At 38.4% G+C, this 21,043-nt stretch overlaps 1 protein-coding gene across 3 annotated transcripts in view; it reads left to right on the forward strand.

The window, feature by feature from the left end:
- Abca15 (ATP-binding cassette, subfamily A (ABC1), member 15) overlaps positions 1-21,043 on the forward strand; it is a 106,865-nt gene that overhangs the window by 11,220 nt on the left and 74,602 nt on the right. For 2 of the 3 annotated variants that reach the window (NM_001106293.2, XM_017588989.3), the window contains 5 exons: positions 10,620-10,879; positions 11,215-11,331; positions 11,835-11,952; positions 15,912-16,085; positions 16,678-16,856. In NM_001106293.2, coding sequence (NP_001099763.2) covers positions 10,620-10,879; positions 11,215-11,331; positions 11,835-11,952; positions 15,912-16,085; positions 16,678-16,856 — 848 coding nt within the window. Of the gene's footprint in view, positions 1-10,619; positions 10,880-11,214; positions 11,332-11,834; positions 11,953-12,318; positions 13,848-15,911; positions 16,086-16,677; positions 16,857-21,043 lie in introns of those variants that run through there. The other variant, XM_039107026.2, reaches the window with a different exon arrangement.

Below are 21,043 nucleotides of genomic sequence, written 5' to 3' on the forward strand. Positions count from 1 at the left end.
CTGAAGGTGTTTGCAACTCCATAGGAAGAACAACAATATCAACCAACCAGACCCCATTAGAGCTCACAGGGACTAAACCACCAACCAATGAGTACCCATGGAGTGACCCATGACTTTAGCTACATATGTAGCAGAAGATGGCATTGTCCAGAATCAATATCAGGAAAAGCCCTTGGTTCTATGAAGACTCATTTACCCAATGTAGGGTAATGCCAGGACATTGAGGTTTGAGAGGGTGAGTTGGAGTGGAAGCATCCTCATAGAAGCGGGAGGAGAGGGGAGAAGCATGGGAGAGGGGGAAAAAGAATAAAATTTGAAATGTAAATACATAAAATATACAAGAAAAATAAAATTTAATAAAAGTAAAAGCACACAGAAATTGGTAGGCTTCATATATACAAACAACAAGTGGTCTTAGAAAGAAATCAGGGGAATGCCACCTTTCACAATAGCCTCAAATAATAAAATATCTTGAAGGATCTAACCAAGCAAGTGAAAGATTTGTGTGGAAAAAAAAACCTGTAAGGCACTGAAGAAAGAAATTGAAGAAGTTATCGTAAGGTGGAAAGATTTCCCATTCTTACGGATCGGAAGGATTAATATAGTAAAATCAGACATCCTACCTGAAGTAATCTACAGATTGAATGCAATACCCATCTAAATTCCAACATGCTTCACAAATTTCAAAAGGACAATTTTCATTTTTATATGAAACACAAAAAACAAGGATAGCTAAAACAATCTTGAATAATAAAAGAACTTCTAGAGTTGTCATCAATCCTGATTTCAAGTTGTACTACAGTTGTAAGAGCCACATGGCATTGGCAAAAAAAGTGCCATGTTGATCAGATGAATCAAATTGAAGTCCCTGGCATAAAATTCACACAACTGTGAGCATCTAACTTTTAATAGAGAAGCCAGAAACACACACTGGAAAAAGAAAGGCCTTGAACATAATGGCAGAGGAAAAGAGTTTTTGAACAGAACACAATTAACATAGTCACTAAATCAACAATTAATTGACCTCAAGAAACTGAAAATCTTCTGCATGGCAAAGAATACCATCATCTGGACAAAACAGGAGCCTACACAATAGGAAAATATTTTTTTCTAACTGCATATATGATAGAGGGCTAATATCCAAAACAGATAAAGAACTCAAGAAACTAGACATCAAGAAAACAAATAACCCAATTAAAAATGGAGCTGACTTGGTCCCACAGCTATCTGTATCCAAATCCCCTGGGCGAGAGAGCTGGACTCTTAGAAGTGTGGACAACCCTGAGAGCTCAGGGGAGACCACAACTTCTGCTCACATTCCTGGCACAAGAGGAACCCACCTAGAGCCCTCTGGACACAGGAATGTAGGAGCAGTCAGAGGAAATATAATTCCAGTCTCTGCCTGTACCCAGAGCTGAAAGCCAGGCACAGGAGTGCTGACACACCTCAGAGCAGAGGTAAGACCACCACTTCTGCAACAAGGGATATGCCTGGAGCCCCCAGGACATACAAACCCAGAAGCAGTCTGGGACAGGACCCTTCTGCTTTTGGCCTGTGCCTGGAGCTGACATGCTCTGACAGCTCTCTGTACCTAGATCCTGCTGAGAGAAAGCCAGGCTCCAGGAGTGCTGACACACAGCCATAAAGGAGAGTCAAGCCACTGTCAAAAACAGCAAGACCAGCTAACACCAGAGACAACCAGATGGCAAGAGGCAGGTACAGGAACTGAAGCAACTGAAGCATCATCGGAGTCCACTTCTCCAACCAAAGCAAATACCGGGTATCCCAACACACTGGAAAAACAAGATTTGAACTTAAAATCACATCTCATGATGACAATGATAGAAGACTTTAAGAAGAACATAAATAACTCCCTTAAATAAATACATGACAACACAGATAAACAAGTAGAAACCCTTAAAGAGGAAACACAAAAATCCCTTAAAGAATTACAGGAAAGGGCTGGAGAGATGGCTCAGAGGTTAAGAACACTAACTGTTCTTGCCAAGGTCCTGAGTTCAATTCCCAGCAATTACATGGTGGCTCACAACCATCTGTAATGAGATCAGATGCCCTCTTCTGGTGTCTCTGAAGAGAACGAGAGTGTACTCACATAAATAAATAAATAAATCTTTTAAAAAAAGACTACTAACTTTATATATATATATATATATATATATATATATATATATATATATATATAAAACAGGAAAACACAATGAAACAGGTGAAGGAATTGAACAAAACCCTCCAGGATCTAAAAATGGAAATAGAAACAATAAAGAAAGCACAAAGTGAGACAACCCTACAAAAGAGATCAGGAGTCATAGACACAAGCATTACCAACATAATACAAGAGATAGAAGATCTTCTCAGGGGCAGAAGATACCAGAAAAAACATAGACACAACAGTCAAAGAAAATGTAAAATGTAAAAAGCTCTTAAGCCAAAACAACCAGGAAATCCAGGACACAATGAGAAAATCAAACCTAAGAATATTAGGTATAGAAGAGAACAAAGATTCCAAAATTAAAGGGCAATAAATATCTTCAACAAAATTATAGAAGAAAACTTCCCTAACTTAAAGAAAGAGATGCCCATAAACATACAAAAAGCCTATAGAACTCAAAATAGATTGGACCAGAAAAGAAATTCCTCCTGTCACATAATAGTCAAAACAGAAAACACACGAATCAAAGAAAGAATATTAAAAGCAATAAGGGGAAAAGGTCAAGTAACATGTAAAGGCAGACCTATCAGAATTACACCAGACTTCTCACCAGAGACTATGAAAGCCAGAAGATCCTGGGCAGATGTCATACAGACCCTAAGAGAACACAAATGCCAGCCCAGGCTACTATATCTAGCAAAATTCTCAATTAACATAGATGGAAAAAAACAAGATATTCCATGATAATACCACATTTACACGGTATCTTTCCACAAATCCAGCCCTACAAAGGATAATAGGTGGAAAACTCCAATACGAGGAGGGAAACTATACTCTACAAAAAGCAAGAAAGTAATCTCCTTGCAAAAAAACAAAAGAAGAGAGACACACAAACACAATTCCTCCTCAAACAACAAACATAACAGGAAACAACAATCACTATTCCTTAATATCTCTCAACATCAATGGACTCAATTCCCCTATAAAAGACATAGACTAACAGACTGGAAAAAGAAATAGGACCCAGCATTTTGCTCCATACAGGAAACATATCTCAGTGACAAAGACAGACACTACCTCAGAGTAAAAGGCTGGAAAACAATTTTCCAAGCAAATGGTCCCAAGAAACAAGTTGGAGTAGATATTCTAATGTTGAATAAAATCAACGTTCAACAAAAGTTATAAAAAGATAAGGAAGGACACTTCATATTCATCAAAGGAAAAGTCCATGAACATGAACTCTCAATCCTGAATATCTGTGCTCCAAATGCAAGGACACCTATATTCATAAAAGAAATCTTACTAAGGCCCAAAGCACACATTGCACCTCACACAGTAATAGTGGGATACTTCAACACTGCACTCTCAGCATTGGAAACAGAAACTAAACAGAGACATGGAGAAACTAACGGAAGTTATGAACCAAATAGATTTAACAGATATCTATAGAACATTTCATCCTAAAACTAAAGAATATACCTTCTTCTCAGCACCTCATGTACCTTCTTCAAAATTGATCATATAATTGGTCACAAAACAGGCCTCAACAGATACAAGAAGATAGAAATAATCCTATGCACCCTATCTGATCACCACAGACTAAGGCTGGTCTTCAATAACAACAATAATGACAGAAAGCTCACATACACATGGAAATTGAACAATGTTCTATTCAATGATAACTTAGTCAAGGAATAAAAAAGAAAGAAATAAAAGACTTTTTAGAATTTAATAAAAATGAAGGCACAACATACCCAAACTCATGACACCTAATGAAAGCAGTACTAAGAGGAAACCTCATAGCTCTGAGTGCCTCCAGAAAGAAACTGAAGAGAGCATACACTAGCAGTTTGACAGCACACCTAAAACCTCTACAAAAAAAAACCAAGCAAATTCACGAAGAGGAGTAGATGGCAGCAAATAATCAAACTCAGGGCTGAAATCAACCAAGTGGAAACAAAAGGAACTATACAAACCAGGAGCTAGTTCTTTGATAAAATCAACAAGAAAGATAAACCCTTAGCCAGACTAACCAGAAGGCACACAGAGAAGAGAGAGAGTATCCAAATTAACAAAATCAGAAATGAAATGAGAGACATAACAGCAGAATTGGAGGAACTTCAAAAATCATCAGATCCTACTACAAAAGTCTATTCAACAAAATTGGAAAATCTGGAGGAAATGGACAATTTTCTAGACAAATACCAGGTGCCAAAGTTAAATCAGAAACAGATAAACCATCTAAACAACCCCATAACTCCTAAAGAAATAGAAGACGTGATTAAAAGTCTGCCAACAGAAAAAAACCCAGGACTAGATGGGTTTAGTACTGAATTCTATCAGACCTTCATAGAAGACCTCATACCAATACTGTCCAAACTATTCCACAAAATAGAAACAGAAGGAACACTACCCAATTCCTTCTATGAAGCCGAAATTACACTTATACATAAACCACACAAAGACCCAACAAAGAAAGAGAATTTCAGACGACCAATTTCCCTTATGAATATTGATGCAACAAACAAAATCCTCACAAACTAAATCAAAGAACACGTCAAAATGATCAACCATCATCATCAAGTAGGCTTCATCCCAGGGATGCAGGGCTGGTTCAATATACAGAAATCCATCAACATAATCCACTATATAAACAAACTCAAAGAAAAAAAACACATGATCATTTCCTTAGATGCTGAGAAAGCATTTGACAAAATTCAACACCCCTTCATGGTAAAAGTCTTGGAAAGATCAGGAATTCAAGGCCCATACTTAAATATAGTAAAACAATATACAGCAAACCTCTAGCCAACATCAAACTAAATGGAGAGAAACTTGAAGCAATCCCACTAAAATCAGGGATTAGACAATGTTGCCCACTCTCTCTTATTCAATATAGTACTTGAAGTCTTAGCCAGAACAATCAGACAATCAAGGGTGGTCAAAGGGATACAAATTGAAAAGGAAGAAGTCAAAATATCACTATTATAGAGTACTTAAGTGACCCCAAAAGTTCCACCAGAGAACTATTAAGCCTGATAAACAATTTCAGCAAACTGGCTGCATTTAAAATTAACTCAAATAAATCAGTAGCCTCCCTCTACTCAAAGGATAAACAGGATGAGAAAGAAATTAGGGAAATGACACCCTTCACAATAGCTACAAATAATATAAAATACCTCAGTGTGACTCTAACCAAGCAAGTGAAAGATCTGTATCACAAGAACTTCAAGTCTCTGAAGAAAAAAATTGAAGATCTCAGAAGATGGAAAGATCTCCCATGCTCATGGATCGGCAGGATTAATATAGTTAAAGTAGCCATCTTGCAGAAAGCAATCTACAGATTCAGTGCAATCATTATCAACATTCCAACTCATTTCTTCATAGAATTAGAAAGAGCAATTTGCAAATTCATTTGGAAAAGCAAAAATCCCAGGACAGTGAAAACTATTCTCAACAATAAAAAACTTCTAGGGGAATCACCATCCCTGACCTCAAACTGTATAAAAACTGCATGATACTGTTAGGGACAGGCAGGTAGATTAATGGATTAGAATTGAAGACCCAGAAATGAACCCATACACTTATGGTCACTTGATCTTTGACAAAGGAGCTAAACCACCCAGTGGAAAAAGGTAGCATTTTCAACAAATGGTGCTGGTTCAACTGGAGGTCAGCATGTAGAAGAATGCAAATTGATCCATTCTTATTGCCCTGTACTAAGCTCAAGACCAAGTGGATCAAAGTCCTCCACATAAAACCAGATACACTCAAACTAATAGAAGAAAAAAGTGGGGAAGAACCTTAAACCCATGGGTACTGGGGAAATTTTTCTGAACAGAACACCAATGCCTAATGCTCTAAGATCAACAATCGACAAATGGGACCTCATAAAATTGCAAAGCTTCTGTAAGGCAAAGGACACTGTTCTAAGGACAAAATGGCAACAAACAGATTGGGAAAAGATCTTCACCAATCTTATATCTGCTAGAGGGCTAATATCCAATATATACAAAGAACTCAAGAAATTAGACTCCAGAGAATCAAATAGCCCTATTAATAAATGGGGTACAGAGGTGAACAAAGAATTCTCAGCTGAGGAATATCGAATGGCTGAGATGTACCTAAAGAAATGTTCAACATGCTTAGTCATCAGGGAGATGCAAATCAAAACAACCCTGAGATTCCATCTCACATCTGTCAGAATGGCTAAGATCAAAAACTCAGGTGATAGTAGATGCTGGTGGGGATGTGGAGAAGAGGAACACTCCTCCATTTTTGGTGGGATTGCAAGCTGGTACAACCACTCTGGAAATCAGCTTGGAGGTTCCTCTGAAAATTGGACATAGTACTACCTGAGGACCCAGTTATACCACTCCTGAGCATATACCCAAAAGATGCCCCAACATACAACAAAGACACGTGATCCATTATGTTCATAGCAGCCTTATTTATAATAGCCAGAAGCTGGAAAGAACCCAGATGCCCTTCAACAGAGGAATGGATACAGAAAATGTGGTACATCTACATAATGGAATATTACTCAGCTATTAAAAACGACTTCATGAAATTCATAGGCAAATGGATGGTACTAGAAAAATATCATCCTGAGTGAGGTAAGCCAGTCACAAAAAACATGGAATGCACTCACTAATAAATGGATATTAGCCCAAAAGCTCGAATTACCCAAAATACAACTCACAGACCACATGAAGCCCAAGAAGAAGTGCAACCAAAGTGGAGATGCTTCACTCCTTCTTAAAAGAAGGAACAGAATATTCATAGGAGGAGTTATGGAGACAAAGTTTGGAGCAGAGACTGAAGGAATGGCCATTCAGAGCCTGCTCCACCTGGGGATGCAGCCCATATATATACAACCATCAAACCCAGACAATATTGCTGATGGCAAGAAGTGCTTGCTGACAAGAGCCTGGTATAGCTGTCTACTGAGAGGCTCTGCCAGAACATGACAAATACAGAAGCAAATGCTAGCAGTCAACCATTGAACTGAGAGCAGAGTCCCCATTGGAGGAGTTAGAGAAAGGATTGAAGTAGCTGAAGGGGGCTTGCAACCCCATAAGAACAACAATACCAACCAACCAGAGCTCCCAAGAACTAATCCACCACCCAAAGAGTATACATGGGCAGATCCATGTCTTCAGCTGCATACATAGCAGCTTTTGGGGCACCAATGGGAGGAGAAGCCCTTGGTCCTGCAAAGACTCTACTCCCCCCGCCCCCAGTGTAGTGGAATATCAGGGCAGGGAGTTGGAAAAGGGTGGGTGTGTGGATGGGGCAATACTGTCACACAAGAATACGGAGAAGGAATGAGATAGGTGGTTTATAGACGGGAAACTAGGAAAGGGAATAACATTTGAAATGTAAATTAAAATATCCAATAAAAATGGAGTTCACATCTAAATAGAGAATTCTTTATAGAGGAGAAACACTGAAATATTTAAAGAAATATTCAACATTTTTAGTCCTCAGAGAAATGAAAATCAAAACTCCTTTGAGATTCCACATTACACTCATCAGAATGGCAAAGTGACATTTGGTAACACGTGGCAGCTCATGCTGGCGAAGATGTGGAGTGAGGATAATACTCATCCGTTACTGGTGGGAGTACAGACTTATACAACTTTTATGTGAATCAGTTTGGCCATTCCTCAATTAGCTGGGATAGGCCTATCTCATGCTCCATCTCTCTTGGGTATATATCCTAAGGATGTGTTATCCTACTACAGAGGCACTTGCTCAATCAAATTCACTGCTGCTCATTGCTGCTATGTTCGTAATAGCCAGAAATTGGAAACAACCCAGATGTCTCCCAATGTGTGAATGGATTACAAAAGGGGTTATGCTTAGACAACAGGGTGTTTCTCTGATGTTAAAAAATGAAGTCCTAAAAATCACAAGTAAATATATGGAACTAGAAAGCAATCATCCTGCGAGAAGGAACCCAGACACAGAAAGGCAAATATCTATATTTGCTTATATATGAATATAAGCTGTTAAGTCAATGATAAACAAGCTACAACCCATAGAACCACAGAAGTTAGTTAACAGAGTAAGGAATTATGGAGGTAGAGATAGATATCTCTAGAAAGAGGAATAGAATAGTTATGGATGAATGGGGGTTGGACTAGAACAGAATGATCAAGTGGAGAAGAGGTAACAAAAGGGAAACAAGGGAGGGAACATAGGAAGAGACAGCTAAAAGTAAGGACAATTGAGGAGTAGTATAGAAACTTTATAATAGAGTAGAAAAATATATAAAATATGTTAATTATATGGTATAGTATGTATGCTATATATACTATATTACACTTTATTTTTTCTTTGCTGATTTCTACATGAATTCTCCAAATACTGTAGAGACCAAGCCACAACTGAACATCTCTTGTCATCAAATGAAGGATTGGTTCACATTTATTTGAGATGTTGGCCAAAGGGTTCCCATGGGAACCTCTAAACTACCAAGGGTGTTGTCAAGGCTATAGGTTGCTCCCCAAAACTTTACAGCCAGCCACATTGCTGAAGACAACACCTATGCAACTCACTGGACATGGAGGAATCAAGCTGGTGCCTACAATGGAGTCTTCTTCCCTATGGGCTAGCACCTTTGGTACAGAAAGGTACACTGCCTACTACCAAAGGGGAAATGTAAACTCCAACCCGACCACAAACCCTTTGATCTACAATGGTTTCCAGCCTGCAAGATATACTAGTGCAATGGTGGCACAAAGTTCATAGAAGTAACCAATCAATATCTAATTTGACTTAAGGCCCACTCTGCAAGATGGAAGCCACACTCAACATTGCTTTGGTCACCAATAACCTGAGACAAGATAACCAGGGACATATAGTAAAAACCAAATACTATTATTCTTAAAAATGTGTAGAGAGAGCAATAAAATGACTCATAATAACATTCTGCTATACTTATAAATCAGTGCTGTGCTCAGTCACTATCAGAGAAGCTTTCTCCTGCAGCAGATGGGAACAAATACAGAGACATACAAGCAGAAATTATGCAGAGAATAAAGACCTTGGGACACTCAGCCCTAAATGGGATGACTCCATCAAATTCCTCACCTCAGGGTACAAGGGATTCCATGGAACTTTTTTGTATACATATATTATGGCTTCCAATTTAGTGTTTTTGTGGGATTCTTGAGTGTAAATGAGTAGGTCTCTGATTCTTGTGCCTGCTCTTGTGCTCTTTCCCTTTTGTGTGTCTTGTTCTAGTCCAACGTGTTAGCTTTTGTTTTATCTTCTTATACTTTATTATTACCCATTAGAAGCATGTCTGTTTCTCAGTGGGTACAGGAAGGGGGTAGATTTGAATTGGAAGTGAGATGGGGAGTTATTAGGATAAGTAGAGGGAGGGGAAACAGTTACCAGGATATATTTGGGGGGGGGAATCTATTTTTCACAAAAAGGGAAAAAGAAATCATGAGAAGTTTCCACAGAGTAGAGGAGACCATGCAATGCCCCAATCTGCACAGGAAACTGGAACAGAAAGGGAGCATTAAGAAAATGCAATGCTAGTGAAATACACATTAAGTCAATGTAGTATGAATTGCATCATGCTGGTGTTGAGTTCTTGGTCTTGAAAAGTGTGCTGTGATGACATAGCACATGAGACTAACGGAATGTGGTACAGGGTGGACAGCAGTCTTTCTCAGTCTTTTCAGTATTGCCTTTCTAAGAGCCCTTTGAGACTTTTAAAAACCTAACCCTTCCCTCTCATGAAATTCCAATGTCACAGGGTGATTTCTGTTTGTGCAGGATGGCATGGAGTAATCCAGCCTCTCATTGAAGATGTATGGCATACAAGAGCCTTCTATACTGCTTTTGTAACTATATACTTATTCAAATAAAGCACACCTGTGGAAAATGTGTAGCTTAGGAATTCAACATTGTGAACACACCCCCCAACCCCAGATGTTAGGAACAAAACAAAGATATTTAATCTCACCAATTGTGTGTAGCAAATTACTCTAAGCACCTATCTATAACAGGAAGAGAAAGTAGAAAGTCATTAACGCTTCAGAAAGGAAGAGCCACGCCACCTTTATTCACAGCAAATGGACTCATTCTGTGTTTAATGTGGAGAAATGAGGGGAAGGATCTTAGACATAGAGAAGAGGCTTTGCTCTTTTCCATTGACATACAATCCATGCATCACCCAACAGAGGCATAGGGTCTCAGAAGCTAACATTGCTAGACATCTCCCATTTCATCATGTGAACATCCCACTGAGTTCACACAGACTAAGGTGGCTGAATCATGCCTTAGTCATAGAATTCTCTGATATCATCTTCACTGCCTGAATAGTCCTAGATAATACATAAATTATCTAGGTAAATGAGTTTGCTTTTTTCCTTGTTCAGTCCAGCTGCTGCTAGTCATCTTACTTAGCAATCTTTATTTTCTCCTTTAGGGTACATTACTGAAGGATTCCTGGCTGTGCAACATGCCCTAGACAAGGCCATCATGCTCCACCATGGTGGAGCTGCTGCAACGGCACTCTTCAATGATGTTAGCCTTTTCATTCAGAGATTTCCATACCCTGCATATTATCATGATCACTTCTATTTGTTTGCTAATACTTTTGTCCCTCTAACAGTGGCAAGTATCTTCTTTTTGAATCATCTTATCTTAGTTTGGTCCATTGTGTGGGAAAAGGAAAACCGATTAAAGGTAACTCTATTTTTCTTGTAGACACCATTTACATTAAAAAATTTTGAAAGTGTGGCATGAACTTATATGGAAGGTTGAATTACTTCTTCATATTCAAAATTGATAGACAGTTCTGTTTCACTTACAATTAATGAACTTAACATGAAATTCTGGCCTTTAGTCTTAGCCTGTGTAACTTGGAGATATGGGACATATATACGAAATTAGATAACATGTCAGTACATTTTGAGAGCTCTAAGACACTGGTGTGTGTGTGTGTGTGTGTGTGTGTGTGTGTGTGTGTGTGTGTGTGTGTGTGTGTTCATGATACTCAATTTGTGATAATTCTCCCACAGGAATACCAGCTCATGATAGGACTGAGAAACTGGATGTTCTGGATTGCCTATTTCTTCACCTTCTTCTGTTTGTATTTTATTAACATTATATTTATGTGCATTGTTTTATTTGTCAAGGTAAGTGTCTTTTTGATTCCAGCATGCAATGGCTAAACTTAAGGAGAGAGAGCAGGAGTGCAAAACCAACCCAACACTTAGGGTTGCTGGGAAGAGGGAACTTAGCCTTTGTGGACTTGGTTGTAGAATCTCAAAGGCTGCTTGTTCTCTCCACTGCCTTCAGTTCAAGTCAAGGTGGGAGGACTTTCTTCAAGAAATCAGTTGTTTGGTGCTGGAGATGTGACTTTAAAGATGCTTGCCTGACATAGGCAGATTTCTGCATAAATAGGGATTCATTCTGCATGCCTGTAATCGTAGCAGGCAGAGGAATGTCATCTTCAGCTACATAGAGAGTTCAAGGCCAGTCTGGGCTCTATAAGACCCAAAAGTATTAATTCTTTATCTCCATGAGAGAGTCACTAGGGTTGACCAGGAATGATAAAATATTTAAGGATATTTCTTTCTTTATGCCTTGTGATAACACATCGTAACTGACTAAACTGGATTTCTAATTATTTTGCTAGATTGATCCTGCGCCAATATTCCAATACAATGACCCAATCCTTGTCTTCATCCTTTTGTTATTTTATGCCATCTCCTCGATATTCTTCAGTTTTATGATTAGCACATTGTTTAATAGAGGTGAGTGGATGGCTCTTCCTGGAAAAGAGCCAAATCAACAAACCAAACCAAATGCTATATTTGAAAGCTCCTATTAAATGTTAACTACCGCCACAGCTGCAATCTCAGTGCTCTAACTGAGATGTCCTATGTCCTTGTAATGACTTGAAGTGAAGAGAATGTTCAGTGATAGCTCACACTGTAATGCTGGTACTTGTGAAGCAGAAGCAAGAGGATCAGGAGTTTATGGACATCTTCAACAATATAGCAAGTTTGAAGCCAGCTAGACTATATGAGATTTTGTCAAGAAGAGGAAGAAGAAGGAGGGGGGGACAGGAGGAGGAGGGGAGGAGGAGGAGGGGAGGAAGAGGAATTAGGAGAAGGAGAAGGAGAAGGAGGAGAAGGAGAAGGAGGAGAAGGAGAAGGAGAAGAAAAGAAGAAGAAGAAGAAGAAGAAGAAGAAGAAGAAGAAGAAGAAGAAGAAGAAGAAGAAGAAGAAGAAGAAGAAGAAGAAGAAGAAGAAGAAGAAGAAACAATCAACTACACTGGGTGAGAATGAGAATGGTGGTATGATCATATTTGATCATACTTGGGGGTTCCTTCTAGACTTAGACTATCTCTTGTATGGTATCCATCTAGCCCTTCCACCACGCATATTGAGATGAAAATGGCTTCTGAATTGGACAGAGCAGTGACTGCATGTATCAGATAACAAGAAAAACAAGAAAAAAAACAGAATTGTTCCTTGCACTTAAACACTTGGTGTTGGTCTGTTGTGTATTTGAAATGCAGTGACTAACACAGAGTGATTAGCACTGACCTTTGGTGTATGGATATCAATCACAGGCACAAAAATTATTTTAGAGTTTTCCAAAGAAGCAGAAACAATTGGAAATAAAGGGTAACATGATAAATTAATTTGCTTGTTTATGGAGGCCAAAGAGTCCTACCATCTGAAATCTGTGACTGGACAAGTCAGGGAAGCCAGTGATAAATTCCAGTATGTATCCTAACACCCCAGACTGAGGGGAGCCAATGATGTTAGTCTAGTCTCAGGGCAGGACAAGACTGATGTACTGGCCATGAGAGCAGTCAGGAAGAAAAAGAGAATTCTTTTCCTCTCCATATTTTTGTTCCTCCCAGGTTCTTAGTGTAGGACGGTGTCTTCTCATGTAAGGCAGGGCAACCAGATAGGTTTGTAAGTCCACACATTCAAATGCTAACCTCAGCTGGAGGCACCCAGACATATCCAGAAATAATGTTTACTCTGTGTACCCCACAGTACATTAACGATGGCATGGGAAACTAGTCACCAGCAAAGGACACGCATAGAGCAATGAAAATTACTAAATCACAGCATACCCAAAAAAGGGTCAGAGGTCACAGCATCACAAGTAAAGATGGACTTAGGTAGTAGGTAGGTTTTGAAAGATTTTTAAATGATTGAAAGATGAAAATAGAAAAAAATCAATGGATGTAGATATTTACTCCTTCATCCTTAAATCATTCATTCATACATTCTTTGGGTTATATACTTTGTGCTTAGAGTCATCTCTAACAACAGAGACAAATAAAGCTTTCTTCCTTGCGCTTCACAGGCCAAGTTGCGTTTTGTGGGGCGGTGTGTGTGTGTGTGTGTGTGTGTGTGTGTGTGTGTGTGTGTGTGTGTGAAGTTACAGTCCTGTTAGAAGGTGAGAATTTCTGTTTTTCTATGTCCTTGCCAGTTGTCAGCACCACAAAAGAGAAATGAATAGTAACTTTGCATTTCATCAGTTTCTAACGAAGTTTAAGTGTGTTTTCTCTTCTGGAAACTGTGGCCATGCTGGGCAGGTGTGGTAGCTCACATCTATGATCCCAGCACTCCAGAGGCCGAGGCAGGAAGAGTACCAAAAGTTGGAATGCAGTTTGGTCTACAAAGTGAGTTCCATGCCTACATAACAAGGCCTTATCTCAAAAATTATCCAGTGCCCTTTGTTTACTGAAATTATCATTTTGTCTGATAGTTTAGCCATTTCACTCTTTCTGGGTGTTGGCATGAATTATTTTGTTCTAGATTCATAATTAATGTAATGTATCTTTGGACATGCAATAGCTTCTATCTCCTTTACCGCTCCAAGATTTAACTAAGGCTACTTAACTAACTTGCTGTGAACAAGTAAGGTAATGGTAACTGGTCAGGAAGGATTGGCATCTGACACTCAGACATCTATTTTATATGCCTCGTCTGTTGCTTTCTTGTGTCTTCCGTCTTGTATTCTCATCTTATTTCCTCTTCTATCTCGCTTCTGATTATTTTCTTATGTAAATTATAATTAATGTCCTGTTGTGAGCAATTTATGAATTTAGCATCAGTGACAATAATAAAAATACTTCTGCAGAGCTCCAGCAAGTATTAATGGGATATCCTCTCCTCTCAGAAAGATAACTAGAGGGAGTATGTTTTCCCCGGCTTTTTAGTTCTTATTAGTAAATCATATAACAAAATAACAAAAAAAATACTAAGGACACCAAGCTCCTGATGTGTGGTCTCAGAACCAGAAAGTCTTTCTCACATTGTTGAAGGCTGGCTTTGCCTCATGCATAATTCTTGGTTGACAAATCTTTGTTTTATTTACACAACATCATCCCATGACTTCCTACCTATGCTGCCATTCTGTACTTGACAATTCTCTCCCTTCATACTCTACAGTTTGTTTTCTAATGTTTCTACTGGAACTCAGGACCTCAGCACACTACCATTGAGTAACTCCCCCAGCACTTTATTTTGCCAACTCTCCACCTTTTAAACTTGAGTGCCTTTTCTTTTTTTTGATGTGCCTCAGTGTAAGTTTCTTTGACTTCCCTATTTGAAGTTGTGTGTGGGGATTTAATTGTTGTTGTTTCTAGATGAGGTGTATGCCTTTTTATTTTAAATGTAGTGATTTTCAACCACAGTTCTAATCAAATGCTTGTTTTCTTCTTCTGTGGCTGCTGTTTGCATATGGAGGTGACTTTGACAGTGATCCCCAGATCTCTTAGATTCTGCCAAGCTTTTGTTTTTCTTTCTGCTCCTTAAAATTGTGTAATGTTCATTGTGCTATTTTAACTGCTGAGTTTTTTTCCATTTGTCTCCCCAGACATGTAAATTCTTCATTTTGTATACTTTAGTTTGCAGTGTGAGCATCTGTATAGTTCATTTTTATAATTTCCATTACTTCATTGGTTGTCTTTATACATTTGATAAGTATTGATTGTCTCTATCTTTTTCCTACCCGCCCCCTCTCTCTTTTCAGAAACTGAGCATATTTAAGACAGATGATTTACAGTCTTTGTTTAATAAGTTCAGTATCTGACTTTCTCAGGGCAAATGTTTTCTTTGTGTTGTGTGCTTTCTTTCTCCTTTTGTATTTGAATAGCTCATACCATTTTGTTTGCATGCTTCAAAATTCTTTGCTGAATACAGCAATGTTTCAACTATTTTTAAATGATAACTCTGAAAATGAATCACATTTGGGACTCCTAAATACTCATCTAGTTGGGATTTTGTTGTTGCTGTTTTAAACGTTAAACTGTAGTGTTTTGATTTATTTAAGGATGCTTCTTCCCATCCATTACCAAGGCATGGACTGAATCTCATAACGCCTGGAGGAATATTTTGATTATTCCAATAGTTATAATTTCTTAGGTTAATTGGTAATAAATAGAATTGTAAATTTCTACTAACTGGTATGATGCTCATAATCACTGCATATAGAATGAACGATTTCAGAAAAAAAAAAAAGAGCTCCTTATTTTTTGATCAGAGCTCCTTGTCAGAAATATCCTGTGCACACAGGCACTCCAGGCATTGCATTTATGTCCTGGGGAAAACAGGGGTAGATAACACAAATGTTTTCATTATTTGTAATGCCTATCTCAGTGTACACTTGGAAAAAAACCAAATCGACATGTTAGATTTTTAAAAATTGCTTAAACTGACCACCCTTTCCTTTGCATTTGCAGTCAGTTTTGCTGTGAGCTTGGGAAGTTTCCTTTTTTTCCTCACCTACTTACCAGCTATTACAATGAATCAAAGCTTTGAGCACATGCCACCCAGGCAGAAGCTGATTTGGTCCTTCGACTTCAATGTTGGGATGGCATTTGGATTTAGATTCCTAGTCAATGCAGAAACAAGGAGTGAGTAGTGACCTTGTAAATTTTCCTGTGTTCTAGTAGATACATAATTGATATCTTACTGGTTAATCATAGTTTAATTTTGATTAATTTAATTTATTTTCGATTGCTAAACTGTCCTCCCAAATTTTCTTCTACTTTATACCAGCATATTAAGTGTATGAGTGGCTTCACAGTCTCTCTGGCAGTCCAGAAATTTCCTTTCTGTCTCTGCTGTAGCAGGCATCTATCCCTACACTTCAGTGATAACATTTCTCCAACATTATGCATTCCAGTGAGATGTTAGCATGCGTCATGGTGAGGAGGTGAACCATCATGAGGATACATAGCTCTGCTTAATTTTATTAAGTTCTATTTTCCTAACTTTTGTGTAGTTCATTTCTATCCCATTCATTTTCTCTGTGTATAGTGAGAGATAGTTTCAAGTTACTTATTCAGGTAACCTCTTAGAATCCTAAATTCTAAGGTTATCAGAAGGTATTAGACTTGCATAGAAACCTCTAGAAAGGACCAACAAGTGACTCAATTATGATACAGATGTAGACCTATCTTAGTTCCTCTGGCACCTAATTGAATGTCTCTTGCTTTGTCTTAGAAACTGGAATGAAATGGAATAACATATTCCTACCAACGGATTCAGACAGCCTTTTATTTACCTATGTGCTAGGAATGCTTTTAGTTGATGCTTTCATATATGGCCTTGTGGCCTGGTACATAGAAGCTGTCTTTCCAGGAGAGTACGGTGTGCCAAAGCCGTGGAACTTTTTCTTGATGGTGAGTCTTGGTGCCTGTTATTTTTTAATGAATCCTTGTGAATTTATTCTAAAACATCTTAAAAGAACAACCACTAGTCAGTTTTATACTATTTACTACTGAGGTAGTAGAACAGACAGGAGAATTTGCTATACTAATTCAATACCATTTTCTTAATACAGCCTGAGCCCTCATGCATGCTCACACACACACGCGCACACACACACACACACACACACACACACACACACACACACACACGCACATACACACATACACACACACGCACACACACACACACACACACACGCACATACACACATACACACACACGCACATACACACATACACATAATGGAAATAAAATCTTAGCGTCCTAAATTATTATTGCAGATATCTATAATTGTATGGGAGGAAACAATTCATGGGTAAGAGCTGGAAACTTACCAAACTGTACAAACGGTGAGTAATCAATCCACAGCATTTGCAGGACTGTGTTACAGAAAGACTATGTGTTTTTAAAGAACTTAGCAACACTGCAACTCTGGACATTAACACAAAGAAATTAAATCATATTTTGATCCTCATCACTGTCTTTTGTCTGTGTTTCTCACAGTCAGAGCTATAGGAAATAGATGAAAATCATGGGCCTATATGTTGCTCAGAAGAGATCAGATTTAGGACTCTCTCTGGGATATCAGTTTGTGTTAGTTTTCCTCTATTCTTCTCAAATATTTAATTTTGTGGGGCAGGATCTTTTTATTTTTGAGATAATAATTTTAATTATATTTCTCCCTTCTTTTCCTCTTTCCAGGTGCTCCTATATACCTCTCCCTATTCTTCAAATCCATGTCCTCTTTTTAAAAATATAATGTATGTGTATGTATATACACATAGATTCTTAAACATAGTCTTTTCAGTCCACTAATGCTACCTGTATGTAAGTTTCAGGACTAACCACTTAAAACTAGACAACCAATGGATGTGCTACCCCCCTCCCCTGGGGAAGGCCAACTCTTGCTCCCAGAGTTCCTCCATTGTCTATAGGTTTTGTGTAGGGTTGAGGACTTATCAGATCTTCTCTTTCTAGTTTGGCATGTTCCTTGTTCAGCTCCCATTAAGGTTGTGTTGGCGAGACTCTACGAGTGTAACTTCTGATATTACTAGGAGACATAATCAAGCTCCCTGATCCTCTTAGACTCTTCTCAGACCCTCTTTTATAATTCTCTGAGCCATAAGTGTGACAGCATTTTGTAAATGAATCCACTGGGACTGGACTCTGCATTTTTGTTTGCCTGTACTTTTCTGTTATGGTCTCCATTTTTGCAAATAGAAGTTCCCTTGATGCAGGGTGAAGGCTACACTTATCTGTGGGTTTAAAAACAAGTGTTTATAGATCGTTGTTAGCTATTATGCTGGTTTAATAAGGTCGTGGCTGTAGGTTCTCCTCCAATAGCTATGACTTCACTAACCCTGAGTGGTTGGCTGGGTTTCTAGAACCAGGCATGGTCTCTTTCTTCTTGAGACAGTTCAAGAGAACTGTTGGTTACCACTAAGGTAAGTATGCCACTATTACGCCTTTAGGGTTATCATGCCAGACTCGTCATTGATTTGGTTTATAGGCTGGCTAGAACTGTTGGCTGCCTTCCGCCTTTGGAAGCTTGCATGGTGCTTTCCACTAGCTAGTCCTCAGAGAGGGGGCAGACAGGTCAGTTTCAGCATAGTAGATTCTTGGCCCTGTATCTAAAGTGCATGGTGTCTCTAGCAATATTTACTTTCTGCCAGCTGCTGTGGACAATATGAATCAGCCCCATATCCCACACCTGGAATTAAAACAAAAACATAATCTTGTGATATTTCTGTGATTATAAAGGGGAAAGGTAACAAAGGGTAGCATCAATAGGCTGTATGTTTTGGGAGTCTCTTGGACAGCCTTGACTAACAGCTCAAAAGACAGGTTCTCATGTCTGGTATTGGAGTGTTTTTTTTTAAATGGGTGTTCTTTCACTCTTGGAGAGAGAGAACAAGTAGCCCAGATAAGAAAAGTTTACTAAAACTCTATGTGTATATACTTATATGCAAGGAATTATGTGAATTATGGGATTATACATGGAGTTATGAGTAAATGAGATTTTTGGTAAATAATAATATATATGTGGCCCTTTCAGACATCCTTTTTATTACTTAACCCAATTCCTTCCTTCTTCTGCATTTACTTCCATTCCTCTTCCATCAACTGTCTGTCCTTTTCCCCCTGCCAGATCACTTGTCTCTGCTATTTCCCTGTATGCTCTTCCCACTTTCTTCTGTAATTATCTCCCTCACCCTTTCTAAGAAGCCCATTCTTTTCCCATTTCCATGATCAGATAATTTACACCCACCTTTCCCCTCTTCATTGCTCCCCAATGCTGGCAACAGTTCCATTTTACCTTTTTGGTTTCTGTAGTTACTATAAGCTATGATATGTATTTGCATCTGAAGTTTGGAACTAGGAGCCCAATAAGAAAGAACATGGGATTTTTAGATCTGGTTTGCCTCATTTAATATGATCTTTTCTAAAAGTTAGTGATTTAATTTTTGTTACAGATGAGTAGTATTTTACAGTGTGTTTGCCATGCATTTTCATTACTCATTAATCAGTTGAAGGTAATTTAGGCTGTTGTGTTTCCTATCTATTGCAAATAGAACCACAATGAACATGGTTGTTCTATTGAATTATACCTTATTGAATTATTTTCAGACAGGATGTAAGGGATAATTTTAATCTTTGAATTTATAAAGATTTGTTTTGTGTTCCAGGGTGTAGTCTATTTTTTTGACAAGCTTCCATGTGCAGCAGAAGACAAAATTAAGTCTTTGGTGTTTGAATTAAATAACTATAGATATATGTTAAGACCAGTTGTTATATGATGTCAACTTACTCTTGATGTGTCTCTGGTTACGTATGTCCAGATGACATGGTCTACTGGAGAAAGTAAAATATTGAAATTACCTAGTACTAATTAATGTTAATCACTGTCTTTAAATCCAACAATAGACTATTCTTTTAGTGAAATTGGATATGCTGAGTTTGGGGCAAATATGTTAGATAATAATGTCTTCTTGGGAAATGTCCTTTGAAAGATCACTTCTGATTAGTTCTAATTTAAAGCCTAAAGTTTATATTTTCAGATATTAGAGTGGTGGCAACTGTTTGGTTCCTGGTTCTATATCATTGGGTTACATTTGCCCATCTTTTTACTCAAAGGTGGCGCCAACCTTAGTCTTAAGACTAAGATATGTTTCTTGTAGGGAGCAAATAGCTGGGCTTTGTTCTTGATCAATTCAGTTGGTCTATGTCTTTTGATTAGGGAATTAAGGTCATTGATATTTAAAGTTATTACTGAAATGTGTGTGTTAATTGTAGTCATTATGCTGCCAACTTTTGCTTTTGTTTTGTATCTCCATGAGCCTTCATGTTTTGTTTTGTTTCTGTTTTTTTTAATTATTTTATTAGATATATTTCTTTACTTACATGTCAAAAGTTATTCCCTTTTCTGTTTCCTGTCCATAAGCCCCCAACCCCTGCCACTCCCCAATATGGATGTTTCCCCCATCCCCTTAGCCCCCCAATTTCCCCTGCACTGCGGGTGCAACCTTGGCAAGACCAAGGGCTTCCCCATCCTCTGGTGCCCCAACATGGCTATTCTCTGCTACATTGTTGGGAGCGATGCCCTTGAAGCCCTCCATTATTGATGTTATTATTATGATTTGAGTTAAGTATGACTGGGTTCATGGAAAATCCCCAGCCAGCTGCAGAAGACTAATACAAATCTGGTGGTCAAGATAAATAATAATATGATAAAGTTCTCCTGCTGACTAATAATATGACAAACCTGTGACCTTTCTAACATCCTGTCAACATCAGCCGATTCCCTGACCACACGAATACTGTGTCCTTGTCCTGCATAAATGTTTCACACTTCCCCGCTCCCTTTGTTACCCATGTTATGGTATAAATTCAACCTTGGGGAAAAATAAAATTATCGCCTTGATCAGACTCTTGTTTTGGCATCCTTCTTCGTGTCTCTTGTCCCCCATTCTCTTCCAGATACACCCAACACCCATCGCTTACACTACATATGCAGTTGGAGCCCTGGGTCAGTCCATGTATATAGTCTTTCAGTTGTGGTTTAGTCCCTGGAAGCTCTGGTTGGTTGGTATAGTTG

The sequence above is a fragment of the Rattus norvegicus genome, chromosome 1 (assembly GCF_036323735.1).
Source record: "Rattus norvegicus strain BN/NHsdMcwi chromosome 1, GRCr8, whole genome shotgun sequence".
NCBI lineage: Eukaryota > Metazoa > Chordata > Mammalia > Rodentia > Muridae > Rattus > Rattus norvegicus.